This window comes from Strix aluco, chromosome 14, assembly GCF_031877795.1.
Source record: "Strix aluco isolate bStrAlu1 chromosome 14, bStrAlu1.hap1, whole genome shotgun sequence".
Lineage (NCBI taxonomy): Eukaryota > Metazoa > Chordata > Aves > Strigiformes > Strigidae > Strix > Strix aluco.
The window spans coordinates 15,139,265-15,153,409 of record NC_133944.1 but is presented as its reverse complement, the minus strand read 5'-3'; the positions used below and the strand labels follow the sequence as shown (position 1 = coordinate 15,153,409).

At 35.8% G+C, this 14,145-nt stretch overlaps 1 protein-coding gene across 3 annotated transcripts in view; it reads left to right on the top strand.

Annotated features, from left to right (window-relative positions):
• Positions 1-14,145, top strand: part of ITFG1 (integrin alpha FG-GAP repeat containing 1) — an 85,644-nt gene that overhangs the window by 56,114 nt on the left and 15,385 nt on the right. For 2 of the 3 annotated variants that reach the window (XM_074839189.1, XM_074839191.1), the window contains exons 11-14: positions 2,940-3,090; positions 3,570-3,678; positions 7,494-7,537; positions 9,438-9,516. In XM_074839189.1, the coding sequence (XP_074695290.1) occupies positions 2,940-3,090; positions 3,570-3,678; positions 7,494-7,537; positions 9,438-9,516 (383 nt within the window). Of the gene's footprint in view, positions 1-2,939; positions 3,091-3,569; positions 3,679-7,493; positions 7,538-9,437; positions 9,517-9,684; positions 13,209-14,145 lie in introns of those variants that run through there. The other variant, XM_074839190.1, reaches the window with a different exon arrangement.

Genomic DNA, 14,145 nt, shown 5'->3' with positions numbered 1-14,145 from the left:
CACCTGAGTGATATTCTCAAATTAAAGCATTTGTTTAGAAGCTAAATATCTAATTGAAGTTACTAACTCTTCTCATCGTGCTTTTCAAAGATTCTTTTAGAGGAAATAAGAGGAATTTTATGCCGGTATAGAAGTCAAAATAATTTGAAGGCATCAATAAAATAAATGCCAAGGAATTGCCTTGGAAATTGACAGGAAAGAAGGCACAGTTTTAATTATAAAGCTAATAATAGCTAGCTTGTAAACAGGAAAAAAATAAAATCCTCTGTATGCTTCCAGTGAATTTCATGATTTTTCTTTGTTACCCTGCAAATTCTTAATTTTTTTTAATGGTAAGAAACCATGCTGACTCTTTCAAAAATCAAAATTAAAAAATCAGATTTCAGCTTTGTATGACTTACAGTAGCGAATCTAAACCTGTGTGTATGTACCTGTAGGTATAGTTAACATTTCTGTAGCTTCACATTTAATGTAGCATCTCTGAGTTGTTAATTTTACTAGGCAAACATGTATTTGTGTTTCAAAGGGGACTGTATGGATATAAATCAGTAGTAGTATGAAATGAAATTTCCTGCTGCCTATTAAGATAAACATTAGTAGACTTGCAGCTATATTCTGATTAGGGATTCTCCAGACCTCTGCTGCTCTGCCACAAGGGACGCTATGTCTATGAATTTGTTTATTTTTTTCTCTACCAGATAGCTCTCCTATAGTGCACTTCACAAGCCTTCAGCATCTGTTCAGGGTTTGGGATTGGTTTTTGTTTCCTGTTGTTTGTCTTGCTGTTACGGAAGGGTAAAGGAAAGTGGCATTTCCCTGCTCAGTGCCACTTTGATCTCTTCCCTGCCTTTTATCTCACAGGCAGTTGATGTTTTGTTATTGTTTGTCCAGTTTGTGATGTTTTGACAGTCAAATACACACTACCAATGAAAGGAAATAAAAAGGTTCCTATAGTAAATAAACTTCTTGTGTCTATCCATTCACAAGGCTTACAGTCTAGACTTGAACAATACTCTGTATGTAGAGTGTAATGCAAGCCTGACAATCCTTTGTCATTTAAATAATTATCATCTAATAATTTCTGGCATTGTAAAACGTGAAATGAATGAAAGCATCTTTGTAAAACTTGCTCCAAATTTTAAAAAAAGTGTATGTTAAGATGATGAAAAAGAGAAATTGAAACAATGTGCATAGCTCAGGTTGTCACTTTCCCTTATAGTTGGTTAATATGATACTTATGTAATACATTAAATGAATGTGAGGACTTAACAATTTCAAGTTATGACTATGTTTTCAGATAGAGATAATGTCTTAAATATTGCAGATCACCTAATTTCATTTTGGTTGGACATTAATTCAATATACTCGTGCATCTAAGAGTGAAACAGTAAAAAGTGGGTTCATATTAAGCTTCAATCAAACACAGGCATATGACAGAAAAATAAAGACCTAATTTGTGTATTTTTCACAGAAGCTCAAGAAATGTGATTATAAGGTTCTGAGGGAAGTGTTTAAATATCCCATTTTACTTTTGACACATCTTACAGAGAACAAAATCCTACGTTTTTCTCATTGCAGGTTCTGAAATATTAACTTGGCAACAGGCAAGGAAACTGATTTACTTCGGTGTCAGAAATGTTTTTTCTCAGGGTAGATGTTTGGCCCTTCTCTAACTCTTTCTGAAATGGAGGGAGCAGGTATATGAACGTTGTGGGATATGATTCTTACGAGTAGCAAATTATCTGAAATATACCATAGAAACAAAGAAAAATAAAAACTTTCCTAAGGAGAAATGCTGTGTCTGTGCATGTGTGTGACTGCATCCTGGAGGCACTGGGTGCTGTTAAGATACAGAAAAAAAGCCTTGCTGTCACCCTCCAAAACAGCGGTATGTTCAAGGTCATAACGAAGAAGTGGCTTTGGTTATTGCCCTGGGCTCTGACACACTTAGCAGGCTTTACAGAACGTCGCCTGCTCCATCTCCTGGCTCTGCCCCCAGAAAGAGAGGAGGAAACTTCATCTGTTCCCATTGCCAAGGCAGGGATGGATTCTAGCAGGCTCCCGGGATACAGACCTGCCAAAGAATCAGAATCCCAGTTGGTAAAGTCTGAAGGTTTTCACAGTTCCAGTGAGAGTGGCAATGTGACAATGTCAGAGGCAGCGTGTAACGCTATTAGTCATCAGTGTGCACGGATGAACCTCGTGTCTCCCGCTGACCAGTGGGCATGTATTAGGTAAATTCTTTAGAAGGGAGATTTTGCTGTACTAGACCTGGTTCGTTGGTTTCTTGTTTCAGTATTACAGCCTATTTCTGTTTGTATTTGTTATATGTCAGCAAATGTCCAATTTGGTTTGTCTTGTCCTGTTTTTACTGTGCTAGTAGGTTAGGGTTTGTGGTTTATATTTTTCATTGAAACAATGGGCAACTTAGTAATAGAGATTTGGTTTCATCTTAAATTTGTTTAAAATGCTATACAATGCATAAGAAAACTTATTAATGAAGCTAGGGTGGGAAGAGATTATCATAAAATAATGAAAAAGCACTGACACTTTTTAAGTAGTGTTTAAGCTGAAGGACCATGGAGGGATTAAGGAAAATGGCAGATAAGTGCACTTACTGCTTGTTTCAGAATAAAGTAAGAATATGTTCAGTCTTTTGAGTGGATGGTTAATGAAATTATTCCTGCTAATTTGGACCCATTTATTTAGTGGTTTCATTGGTTTAAATCAGGCATGACATAATGGTTGTAGTTCTGTTTGTAAAGTTAACATAAATGCTTAAGGATTTTAAAGTATCCAGTGGTTGCTAGCTTTGTGTTTATTATATTTAATCAGCTGACTTAAATTATTTAATTACAATATTTTTGTAATATCTATTATTTAGACTTTATAGCAAATAAGTTGGTTTTTTAATATATATATGTATGTTTATTTTACAGCAATCAACAAGCATTTTTACTAGAAAACGTCCCGTGCAATAATGTAAGCTGCAAGAGTGTACGTCGTATGTTTAAAGTTTTTTGGGAGCTCTCGGATCTAAATCAAATCAAGGATGCAGTGGTAGCAACCTTCTTTGACATATATGAAGATGTAAGTCCAACTGTTTGCTACAGCAAACAGCGTCTCTCTCTGTGTTGCTGAGTGTGTCTGCGTGCCACTGGCAGACTGCTTTGGAGCAACGTTGGCTTACGGCACATGCAGGCAGTGCCTACAGCCTGGGAAAGGCTTCGATCTTGCAGTGCTCCCTGGAAGGTGAGCAGGTAGCAGCAGCCCATTGCTGCCTAAAAGTTTGCTGACCCTCCATCTGCTCCATTTGAGCTGCCCTCTTCAGTGGCAAGAAAGAAGCCGTGGACCACGTGTGTTGTCCTGGTTAACTGTGGATGGAGCACTCTGTCCTAAATTGCCATACATGAGTAAGATTTGAAAGATAATAAAATTAGTAGCAAAAGTGTAAACTTTGCTGAACACGCTCTATTTTTTTTTCTTTGTATCTCTAAGGGAATTGGTTTGATAAATTTAGATGTTATCTAGAGCAAATCAGCATTCTAACAACCTTTTTTTTCCTCTAGGGAATCTTGGATATCATTGTGCTAAGCAAAGGCCACTCCAGTGAGGAATTTGCTATCCATACATTAAAAAATAACTTTGAAGCAGATGCCTATTTTGTTAAAGTTATTGGTAAGTTATCACTGTATAATCACGTCAAAATGCGATGTTCAGAAGAATGTGTTTATTTGAGCCTCTGTATATGAGAACATTATGGTAATGCTCTGGGTATGATAATTCTAGAAAAGAAAAAACTGTGGAAAATACCAGGGATTGCAGAAATCTCTTGTTGCAGAATCTGAACTTGGATAAGTCGGTTTTGTTTTGTTTCAAAGGTTTTTTTCTTGTTTTTTATTTTAGTATACTTATTAAAATTCAAAGTAATTCTGCCCACTATCTTCAACACTTAAGCTGTTTTTAATATCGGTGTTGACCACAATGACCTTTAAATAAGTGTTCGTCATCTCTTGAGTGTGTATTTTTTTTACAAGAATGTGTGTCTTATTTCAGTCATTAACTAGAGGTAGGCTAAATCTTTCCTTTCATCCTGGACCTTTCCTTCTGCATCCTAGCAAAATCCTAAAGACAGAAACTAGGTCTTTAAAAACTCATTTCTCAGCTGACTTCTGAAAGAAAAACCAGAATTATCAAGTGTCTGAAAACATAATCTGCAAGGAAAAAACACATATAACCTAAAAGAGAAATGTAAGGGAAGATCCATGTCTTCAGTCCGTAATGATGCATAACAATGGGGGAAGAGTGTTTGGTGTGTCCATGCAGGATACAACATAAAGTAACAGACTACAAAGAGTAAATAGTGAGAATAATTTCTTAAATGATGGCTTGTGAAGTACTAACATAAATTCCTGGAGAAACTGCAGAATTACCAACATCAGGGGTCCTGACAATTAGATTAAGAAATTATGTAGTAGACTTAATTGGTTTTGATGGAAAGGGTTGGAGTAGCTGAACTTCCAAGGCCCCTTCTGTGAACCTTTTGTACAATACCTTCATGTATCTCCTCACGTAACATAATGTTGTCAATACAAAAATGGCATTAGATCTACGCATACCTATCATTCAATTTAGCTACTTATTTTTTTAATCTGTGATGCTATTTAAAATTAGGAGGAGGATTAGCTCATCACTACTTTGAGGAAAAATTTAATTATGTTTGCACATACAAATATGTATGCCAGAGTGAGACAGAAAGGAACCAGAAGAAATTACAGCAATATTGACTTGAAGGAAGGTCCGTTGTTTGTCCACAATGACTGCCTTTTTCTCTTACCTATTTTCAGAAACCTAGGCAAGAAACAAAAGCCAAGTGCGCTTATTTTCATCTGTGCCTTGAGTGGTTGCAGTATTTTTTTCCAGCAGGGACTTCTGTCTTTTTTTTCCTGTACCTCTGTTATATCAAGCCTACTTTACTGGACTTCTTGTTTGTATCATCTGGAAATGATGAAGAATGTAGTGCAAAATGGGCTGGATTCATTTCAGTGACAACTGGCATGATGTATATTTTACTTATGCTGCGTGATCTGTTCTGAGAGCAAGTTTGTTTCCATGTGTGAGTCAGTTTGGTGTTCTCAGCCTAAAAGCACCACATGGCACAAAACACATCTTACTCTAAAAGCGTGGCATGGTAATGAACGTGGCAAGGCTGTGTGAATTAATTAGAGACCTGGTTTAAAAGGCTAGAGTTAGATTATGATATTTGTAATTGAGAGGTTTCCAAATTGCATGCCCTACCGTGTTCTTTGACTGCAAATGTGTTGAGCTTTGAGCTCATGCTTGTCTGTCCTTCTTGATTTTTTGAGAACAAGCAAAAAATGAGGCTGCATGTGAGCTTATGAGGACAAAGCTAAACAGGCGCAACTAGAGGGTCACCTTCAAAAATTGTATTTGCCTTCATGTTATTTAAATGTGTCTAATACTTCTAAAGCACACGTTCTGCACACCATAAGATAAACAGAACCGGAGCTACTGCTGGGGGCTGATGCATTTAATACTTGCTCCTTAGCCTAAGCTTTATTCTCATCGTAATACCCTATAGTGATTTGTCATGTTGATTGCAGCCTTGTTTTAAATGATATATATGGGTAGTGTAATTCACACAAGCATGCAGAAAATCCTCTAGAAAAATCTTACACTTCACAAAGCCATATTAGAGTTATAATTGTGTGGTATTTTAGTGGAGAAACGAGTAATTTGCAACATACTTTTTGATTCACTCTGTGTAAATCTATCTTAAAAAAATGGGAACAAGCCTTTTTTTAGCATCTCTTTAGGGTGTGAGCATTTTTGCATAGAAACCCCAGGAAATGGGAATTAATGAATGGTCTAAAAATATTTTTACTGTGATGCAGGGAAGAGTATTTCTAACAAAACATATTTTGTGCAAGTTAGCGTATCGATAAATGCATTGCATTCACTTATTTGGCATATGGACAATGAGAACAGTTTTGCTCATTATAACTGATGTCAAATGTACTTGCTCAGATTACTTGTTCCCATAGCGAAACTGAACAGCAAATTGCAGTGTGCAGTTTTGCATCAAAATGGGAAGAGTTGGTTTCACTTACATAAACATCTATGTATAACACAAACCAATAAGCTTATAGCTTAAAAAGTATATACAGTCTTCAAATTCTGCTTTGCCACACCTTCATCTTACCTGTCCAGATATCTTTTTTTGGACTGTATAAAAATACTAGATTTTTCTGTATTTGAAAATTTCAACACTTTAAATCACAATCAAAAAATGATAACTTGGGAATTATGACAGTTGTTAATATTTGCACACAAAATATTAGAAATGTTCCTTCACTAGAACAGTGTCATTTCTGATTCCTGTAGGGCATGATTTCTAATCAGACTATTGCATTATGAACATCTTTTATGCACCTTCTAGTATTTCACTGTCCCCATATGTTTTGTACCCTAAATTCTATGGAGCCTTAAAGTAGACAGAAAATGCTTTAAAAATCTGGTGGTTAAGATGACCTGCCCTCAAATCTGGTCCAAATCTTAGTTTCCACTGTCTGCCACACTTGCTTCAGGGTACCTGAATTCATGGAGAAGTTATGTTTTCACTTGGCTTCGATACTGCCTGGTCTGTATCCTCTTCCCTGCTCACAGCCATTACTGGGCTGCTGCTCAACCAAACGGGTGTCATTTGAAGTCTGAATTTTGCATCAGAATGACACCTTAGACTATTCTGTGTATGTGTGGTTTTTGTTGTTTGTTTTAAAGGCAATTTACTACTGATGTTCTAACTCAATGTGACAGGACGTTCTAGGTTATAGAACAGATGGCTTTCATTGTCCATCATTCACTTGATTATAAATAAGTGTTTAACAGATATTTTTGTAATTTAACTATCTTTGAAACTAGTAAGTTTTAAACAATTAATTGAACAACTGTCACAGGCTTTAAATATTAAATAGCATTATACATACCTGCTTGTAATACTTTTGAATTCATAGAGTAAACAGGTAGTGGGATTTTTGTTTATTACAGCTTTTGGGAATTGTTTTAAATCAAGTTGTAAAACTACCCCTTGTATAGAAGAAAGAGCCTTTACTTACCTTTTTACCAATTAAAGCAGTAAAGCTGAATGTCTGCCAATATTTTTAAATGGTTAGAAATGAAGAATAATGAATAAAAAGTACAGTCTGCTATTTTTAAAATGTTTTAATTTGGAATTTTTTTAACTGGCAAATCTCTCCTTTTGAAGCTGGTTAGTGACTAGCTGACTAATTTCTGCAAAGAAGTATGCTTCAAACAGATTAGGAATTTTTTTATACATTAACGTAAATCATATAGAAGACACTTGTTTTCTTTTAACAGATACCTGACACTATTACTGTAATAGATTTCAGAGGTAGTGCTTGTAAGATGGCTTGTTAACATAAATGCTACAAGCTCACTTTTTGTTTTTGCAGTTCTCAGTGGCCTCTGTTCTAATGACTGTCCTCGGAAAGTAACAGTAAGTGTAACTATAACTTTGCATTACTATTTAGCTTCAAATAAGCTGAGGTCTAATTATACCAAAAACTCTCCACGTATCAAGACAGTTATTGACTGGAAGAACACGTAATCGAAATCCTGACTGACCAAGTTCTGCATATTTGAGACCCATGCCTTTCACCAGCTGCCTGCTCGGAGATGAAATCAGCTGACTGATTCTGCAGTGCGCTTTGGTACCCAGCATCACAGGGGCTGGGATACCAGATACAAGAAAAACTTGTGTAATGCAGCCCCAAACTGTGTAGTGTGCTGAGTGTTGTTCTGGGCAGTCAGAAAGGCCAGGCAAAGCTGACCATGGAACAGATTCAGCCATATAGCCCCATCTGGACTAAAAGACAGTAAGTGGGCACAGTGAAGGATAGAAGGGAGGGAAATTCACTTGGTTCTGATGATTCTGCGGATAGCTACGTATATGTGTGCTGATTTCTATTTCAATTCTTTTAATCATCTCCAGAGACCCTGCAACTCATCCACCAAACTTTCAGTTAGCAAATTGTTTAGCAATGTTCACAGTGGAAGTTGGCCCAAAAGAGGAACTTGAGGAATCAAAGCTAGCATTAGCACTTCAGCTCTGCAAAAATACAAAATTTAATTTTGACTTGAAAATACAAAAACTGCTTCAAATGGGACCAACTTTTTTTCAAGCCTGTTTTAAGACATAGGGTTTAATTTTTTATATAAAATAATAAGGGGGTTTGCTAGTATTATTAGCTTAATTACAAAACTAGAGAGAGGGTTTAAAAAGCAGATCTTCCCAACAGCTGTTGGTGAACATTTCATTATCAAGATCATTGAAGCTCTATTGCCTCCGCTGTAATAGAAGTTCTCTGTCAGAAAGTACATTATGCTAGAATACAGCTACTTGGCAAAAAAAAAAAATAATCAGATTTTCACCTTATTTACTCATCTTTTATAGATCTGCATTAACATCACCTTTGCAGTCTCCTTACTCTTCATTCTAATCAATTACTGGTTTTCAGGCTTTGACCCCGTCTCTCACCATTACTACTTATGGTTTAAAATTTACTATTTTTGGAGGCATGGTGTGAAACGTGTCATCATCTCTTCTTTTAGTGTTCTTTCTGCAACTTGTTTGAAAGATCTTTACTGGATTTGATGTCCTAATATCAGCTTGAATTCAGCATTAAAAAAAATGAAAACTTCCTTTAAAATATATTCTTACAGCTGTTCCCCCCTCCTCTCCCTTCCCCACCATAGCAGATAATTGTTTCCACCCCTTGTTAGGTGCATTTGTTACAGTTCATCACTCAGTAATCCACAACTCCCTTTGATATTTTTTTTTAATTTATTTTTTAAATTTAATTTTTTCCCCACAACTGTACTTTGATGTTTAAGTACATTTTCTCCCTCAAGAGACTTTGTTTAAAATATATTGGTACTCAACAAGGAACTATTCAACCGCTTTGATGATTTAAATAAAACACCACTAAATAATAACAAAATTTTGAATTTGTGTAGTATTTTTCAATTCAGAAAGACCATCAAGACAGTGCATTCTCTCAGACAATATCAAATGATTTCTGCTTTTTCAGGACATGCAGTTATTTCTTGGAATTTTTAGGGTTTTCCGAGGAAGCATTAAACCTTTTACCAGAGGACTGAGTAGTTCTGCTTTCTTCATGAGAAAGCAAATGTTACTTAGCCTACTGATTAGCCTTATTTTGAAAATTAATTTCTACATAATGCTATGACCAAAACAGTTGCAGGGTTTTGAAATTATCCATATCAAAAGGAAATCATTAATCTAGAAACCTTTTTCTTTGGTTGACTGTTTTATTACTGTAGCTTTGTCTGTTTCTAAAATTTTGCCTGCTTTTTTAATTTTTTACCCCTTGTAGCCTTTCGGTGTTAATCAGCCTGGTCCTTACATCAAGTACACTACTGTAGACGCAAATGGATACCTGAAAAATGGGTCAGGTAAGGTAACCTCATAATGAGAATACATGTGGCATGGTCTGTCTATATATACTTCTCAGCAACCTAAGGAGTTGAAAAGAAGTTTACAGAGCGAAATGGGACTGGTTTTGAATTCTGTCTTCAGTTTACAAGGCCAAAACCCTCTAACTTTCTCTTCTTTCTTTACAGATTTTATATTACAAACATTGCAACTGCATTCTCTTTTCTTCTGTCTCATTATGTTTGAGCAGTTTGCTCGACCTTGCCCAGTCCGAAAAAACGTTGAGTACAATATCATCAGTTAGTGAAATACAATAAGCTTCTGATGATTCACTTTTTCTACCAGTTCCTTAGCAATTCTGTATTAAGAAAGCACAGTGGCTTTGAAATACCTGAATAGAATCTCGTAGCCACATGAAAAAGGATCAGCATAATATTCAGTAAACACAGGATGTATTTTTCTGGAGTTGTTCACTACATCTGGCCAGCTAACAGGCATATATAAAATGCTGAGTAGCGTGAGGAAGATAAGAGGGGAAGTGGCTGCATCCTTTCACATAATGCAAGAACTACAAGGTATCAAAGAAACATTCGGTAACAAGGTCAAAATAAATGGAAAGAAGCAGTACTTCATACAACTTTTAGCTTAACTACAGGTTTAATCACATGAGATGTTGCAGATGTCACAGTTTACATGAGTCCAAAACCAAAGTAGACAAAAAAAGGATAATCCATTAGGCCGTGGTTCAAGCAGTGCCTAATGCTGGAATATCCTGGGGTTTATGCTGCTTTCCTAGGTCTGTACTAGTGGCTCCTAGAAGACACAGGTGACTGTTTGAAGTGGTCTGTTAGTCTAATTTACAGCTGTTAATCTTATGATCATAATGGACTCACTTCTGCTTAGGCAAAAAATGGAAACTCTCAAGCCAAAACATGATCAGAGTATGCACATCTAAGTTGTGCCATTCCAACTCCTTCCCAGTGGTGGCAGTCATCTGCATCTGTCACTCAAGTCTTACTTAAAATTAAACTCAGAGTTAAAAAAAAGTTTCCCATAGTTCACTGGGAAAACACTGATTTAAATAATAGCAGTAATTTAGGGAAAAAAAATATGACTTGTTAAGGTCTGAAATCAATGATAGTGCTCTTACCTTGAATACTGTGCTCAGGACTGTTAATTCTACCCTAGAAAAAATAAAGAGAGAAAGAAGATGTCCTGAAATATGAACCAGACAGCTGCAAAAACATATCCTGATATTGTGTAGCACTTCTGTATTCATGCATGCTTAAATATAGGTTTGAAAGCTTGAAAGTATTAGCCTACATTTTAATCAAACTAATAATTAATGCTAACATGAAAATGCAGAGTATTTTCTCTAATTGTTGCACAAATTCATTTTAACAAACTAGTTGTCCAGCCAGTTGTACACTCAGCTTCATCGCTCTGAAGGTTTTTTTTCATAAGCTAAATTTAAAAAGAGTTTACATATTTAGTTAGAAACACTTCAAACTCCATGATGAGTTCAGAGATTTTGAGTTACACTACACTCTGTTAGACTATCTGACCCGTGCCCTTAGGCAGCCAGTTCTGGTTGGGTAACAACTGGCGCATCTCATTGCTGATTACCAAGATGAAGGCTTGCAAGCTTTATCAGAGCCAAGTCACAATACAGCCTATCTTGTTAACCATATCAGAAAATATTGGTAAAGGCCTACACAGGATCCTTCTCCTTATCCCTCAAAAGCCTGGATTCCTGTGGATGGGAAACTTACTTCAGTAGATTGTCTTTTTGGTTATTTGTGGTCCCTAATAACTTTTGAATACACTAGCGTGCTTACGCCAATTTGAACTGGAGCGTACATGCCTCAAATAAAACTCTACTAGTTCTGTAAAAATCAGCAGTTCGGTAGAAGACAAAATTCCATATGAGGAAAAGACTTTAGTTACAGATCATCAGTTATTTGGTCTGGTTTTGTCCTCAGGCTGGCCATATGGTCAGCATAGATGCAGTTGCAATTAGCCATAGCCTGTAATGTTCTTGCTCAAGCAGTAACGAAGGAGCACAGCAGAAAAAAGCTTAGTGTACTGTGGAGGGTTTATGGGGAAATAAAAGATGTTGCAGCTTCCATACAGCAAGTAGGACTGCTTGCAGAGACATGCAGGATTCATATTCATACAAACACAGACATCCTTAGCTCCACAGCGTCTGTCCTGTTCTTGAAGGCATTTTGCCTCAGGACAGGTTTCTAGAGACTCCTACTGTGTTATCCATATTACTTTAATCCACACTGGAGTGCCTTTTTTTGTTCTGTTCTTCTTGATGACCAGGTATCTTAGTTTTTGTCCTGTTTTTACTTCATGAGTTAAGTTTCTGATAGGATATCATGAAGACCTATACTGTTAAATACAAGCCATTTTGTTACAAGTACTTGTTTTTCAAATCAACAAAAGTATAAACAGTTTGGAATACACTTCATATCTTAGTAAAGAGTAAAACTCTTTAACAAATTTGCATAGTAAAGATTGGAGTTCACTAATCTCTCCTTATGCTGTTACCTAAACTACTTGCAGTTGATCACTGCCCCTCTGTACTCTTGGGGGCTGTCTTCTTGGAATACGGACCTATTGATAAAGCTTCTTCCTGAGAGCTGCTGTCAGGGTTACTGGAAAATACTCTAATTTCTATGTTATGAAATTTCTTTCCAACCTGCCACTAGAAGTTAGTGGAGTGCATTCATTGGGTGAACATGCACCTAAATGAAGAAATCAGTGGGTTTAAGGTAGTGTTTCTGTCTTCAGACTCACTGGGACTTAATGCAGGCCTGCCTAAATTTGGTGCACCCGTGCGAATATAACCTAACTTAATAAAAACACAGCTTCGTAGTTCCTTTGGCCATGTGACTTGTGAGTAGATGCCTACACATAATTTTATTGTGAGAGAATCAGGAGCACTGATGAATAACTCTGTTTGCCTAAGTAACAAAAAAGACTTTTTTGTGTAAGAAAAGAAACACATTAGTAAAACCATTGAACTGACCCTTTTTTTTTCTTCTTTAGCAAAGTGCTATAAAATGGCTATAAATCAAAAAAACTACAACATAACCTTTGCTTAGATCTAATTATACTCCTTTAGATTCATTGCTCATGAAGTCAGAGAAAGTTTTAACTCTTGCTACTTATTTGTAATTAACACAGTCTCAGACTTAGAAATCTGATATTTTAAGCGAACACATACAATACACTTAAATCATGTCTAACAGCTAGTAGAATCTGTGTTATTAGATTCTTAAAAATATTTTATATTTGGGATGTAAATAGTAACTGTAGAGGACTAAAACTTGGCATATCTGGATGATATATGCTGCTTTTTAAAATAAGTTTGATTTTTATAAATTGACATAATTTTAATCAGAAGATGACAAAATAACGGACTTGAGGGATCTCAAGTGCAGATTATCTGTTAAGAGGTTAATTCACAGCAGCATAAACTGATTCTAAACCCCACTTTGAGGAAGTATGAGTTTAGATGGGTTTGTTTTGTGTATATTTGATCCGTTGGCCCTTACTACTTAAGCAGGCTTATAAAATAACCCAGTGGCAAAATAAAGATGCTCTTCCAACTATAGACCTCTGTGTCATGGAAGAATGCACATAGCTTAAGAATTCCTTATACCTGTGGGAATAAAGCTAGTTTAAAATTTGGACCTAATTAATGTATAATTTTCTTTATTTTTTTTTCTGGTTCTTTCTTCCAAGAACAAAAAAAAAATATACATTTTTCTTGAACATTATCTTTAGGGTTTTGTGAGTTTGGTTGTTTGGAGGTTGGGGGGCGGGTGGGTGGGTATGGGGTGGTGCTTTTAGAAATGCAATGTTTTTACAATTTACTCTAAGAAACAGCTATCAGATATGATTTAATACTGCTTATAGTACCATTCATCTTCACTGTCACTGTATTTACAATAATAAAAACCTAACAGAGGCCAATCATGATGAATTTCCTCTTCTGTTTTGGCATTATGAAATAACAGTGATGAATTCCAAGTGCATTTATGACCCTAGCAGTATTGCTACAGGGAATTTTATAATGCTGTCTTTGATCAGTTTCTCAACTGTAATATGTTAATAGACTTTTTTGAGTCTGTATAATTCCTGCAAGAACTTTTCAAAGTCACATTTTCTGAAGCTATTATATTAAGTTTGTAGCTAAACTTTCTTCTTTTACAAGTCCTACTCATAGAATTCAGTAAATGTTCTTCTAACTAGAATTACTGGCCTACAGGTTACTATCTTGAAAAGCAGTCTGTTACATCAGAATCGTGTTGTGTTTGACTATCAAGAAATACCTCAAGCAACACTTTTATATTTTTATATGTGTGTGTTGGTGGGCAATACCAAATCCACATGGCATTTTTGGGCCTTACATAAACTTACAAAACATCTTTTCCACATTAAGCTTTTAAAAGTATGGCATCAATATACTATTTTAAAACTAATTTTCACCAACTTATTTGCATGCCTTCCTTACATAATATCATGAAAGAATCCGTATCTGAAGCTTTTAATTACATGAAAGCAATAATGAGACATCTGATAGTTGGTCACGGTATTTTTTAAATAAATCATATCTTTCTCAAGAAGTAATGTGA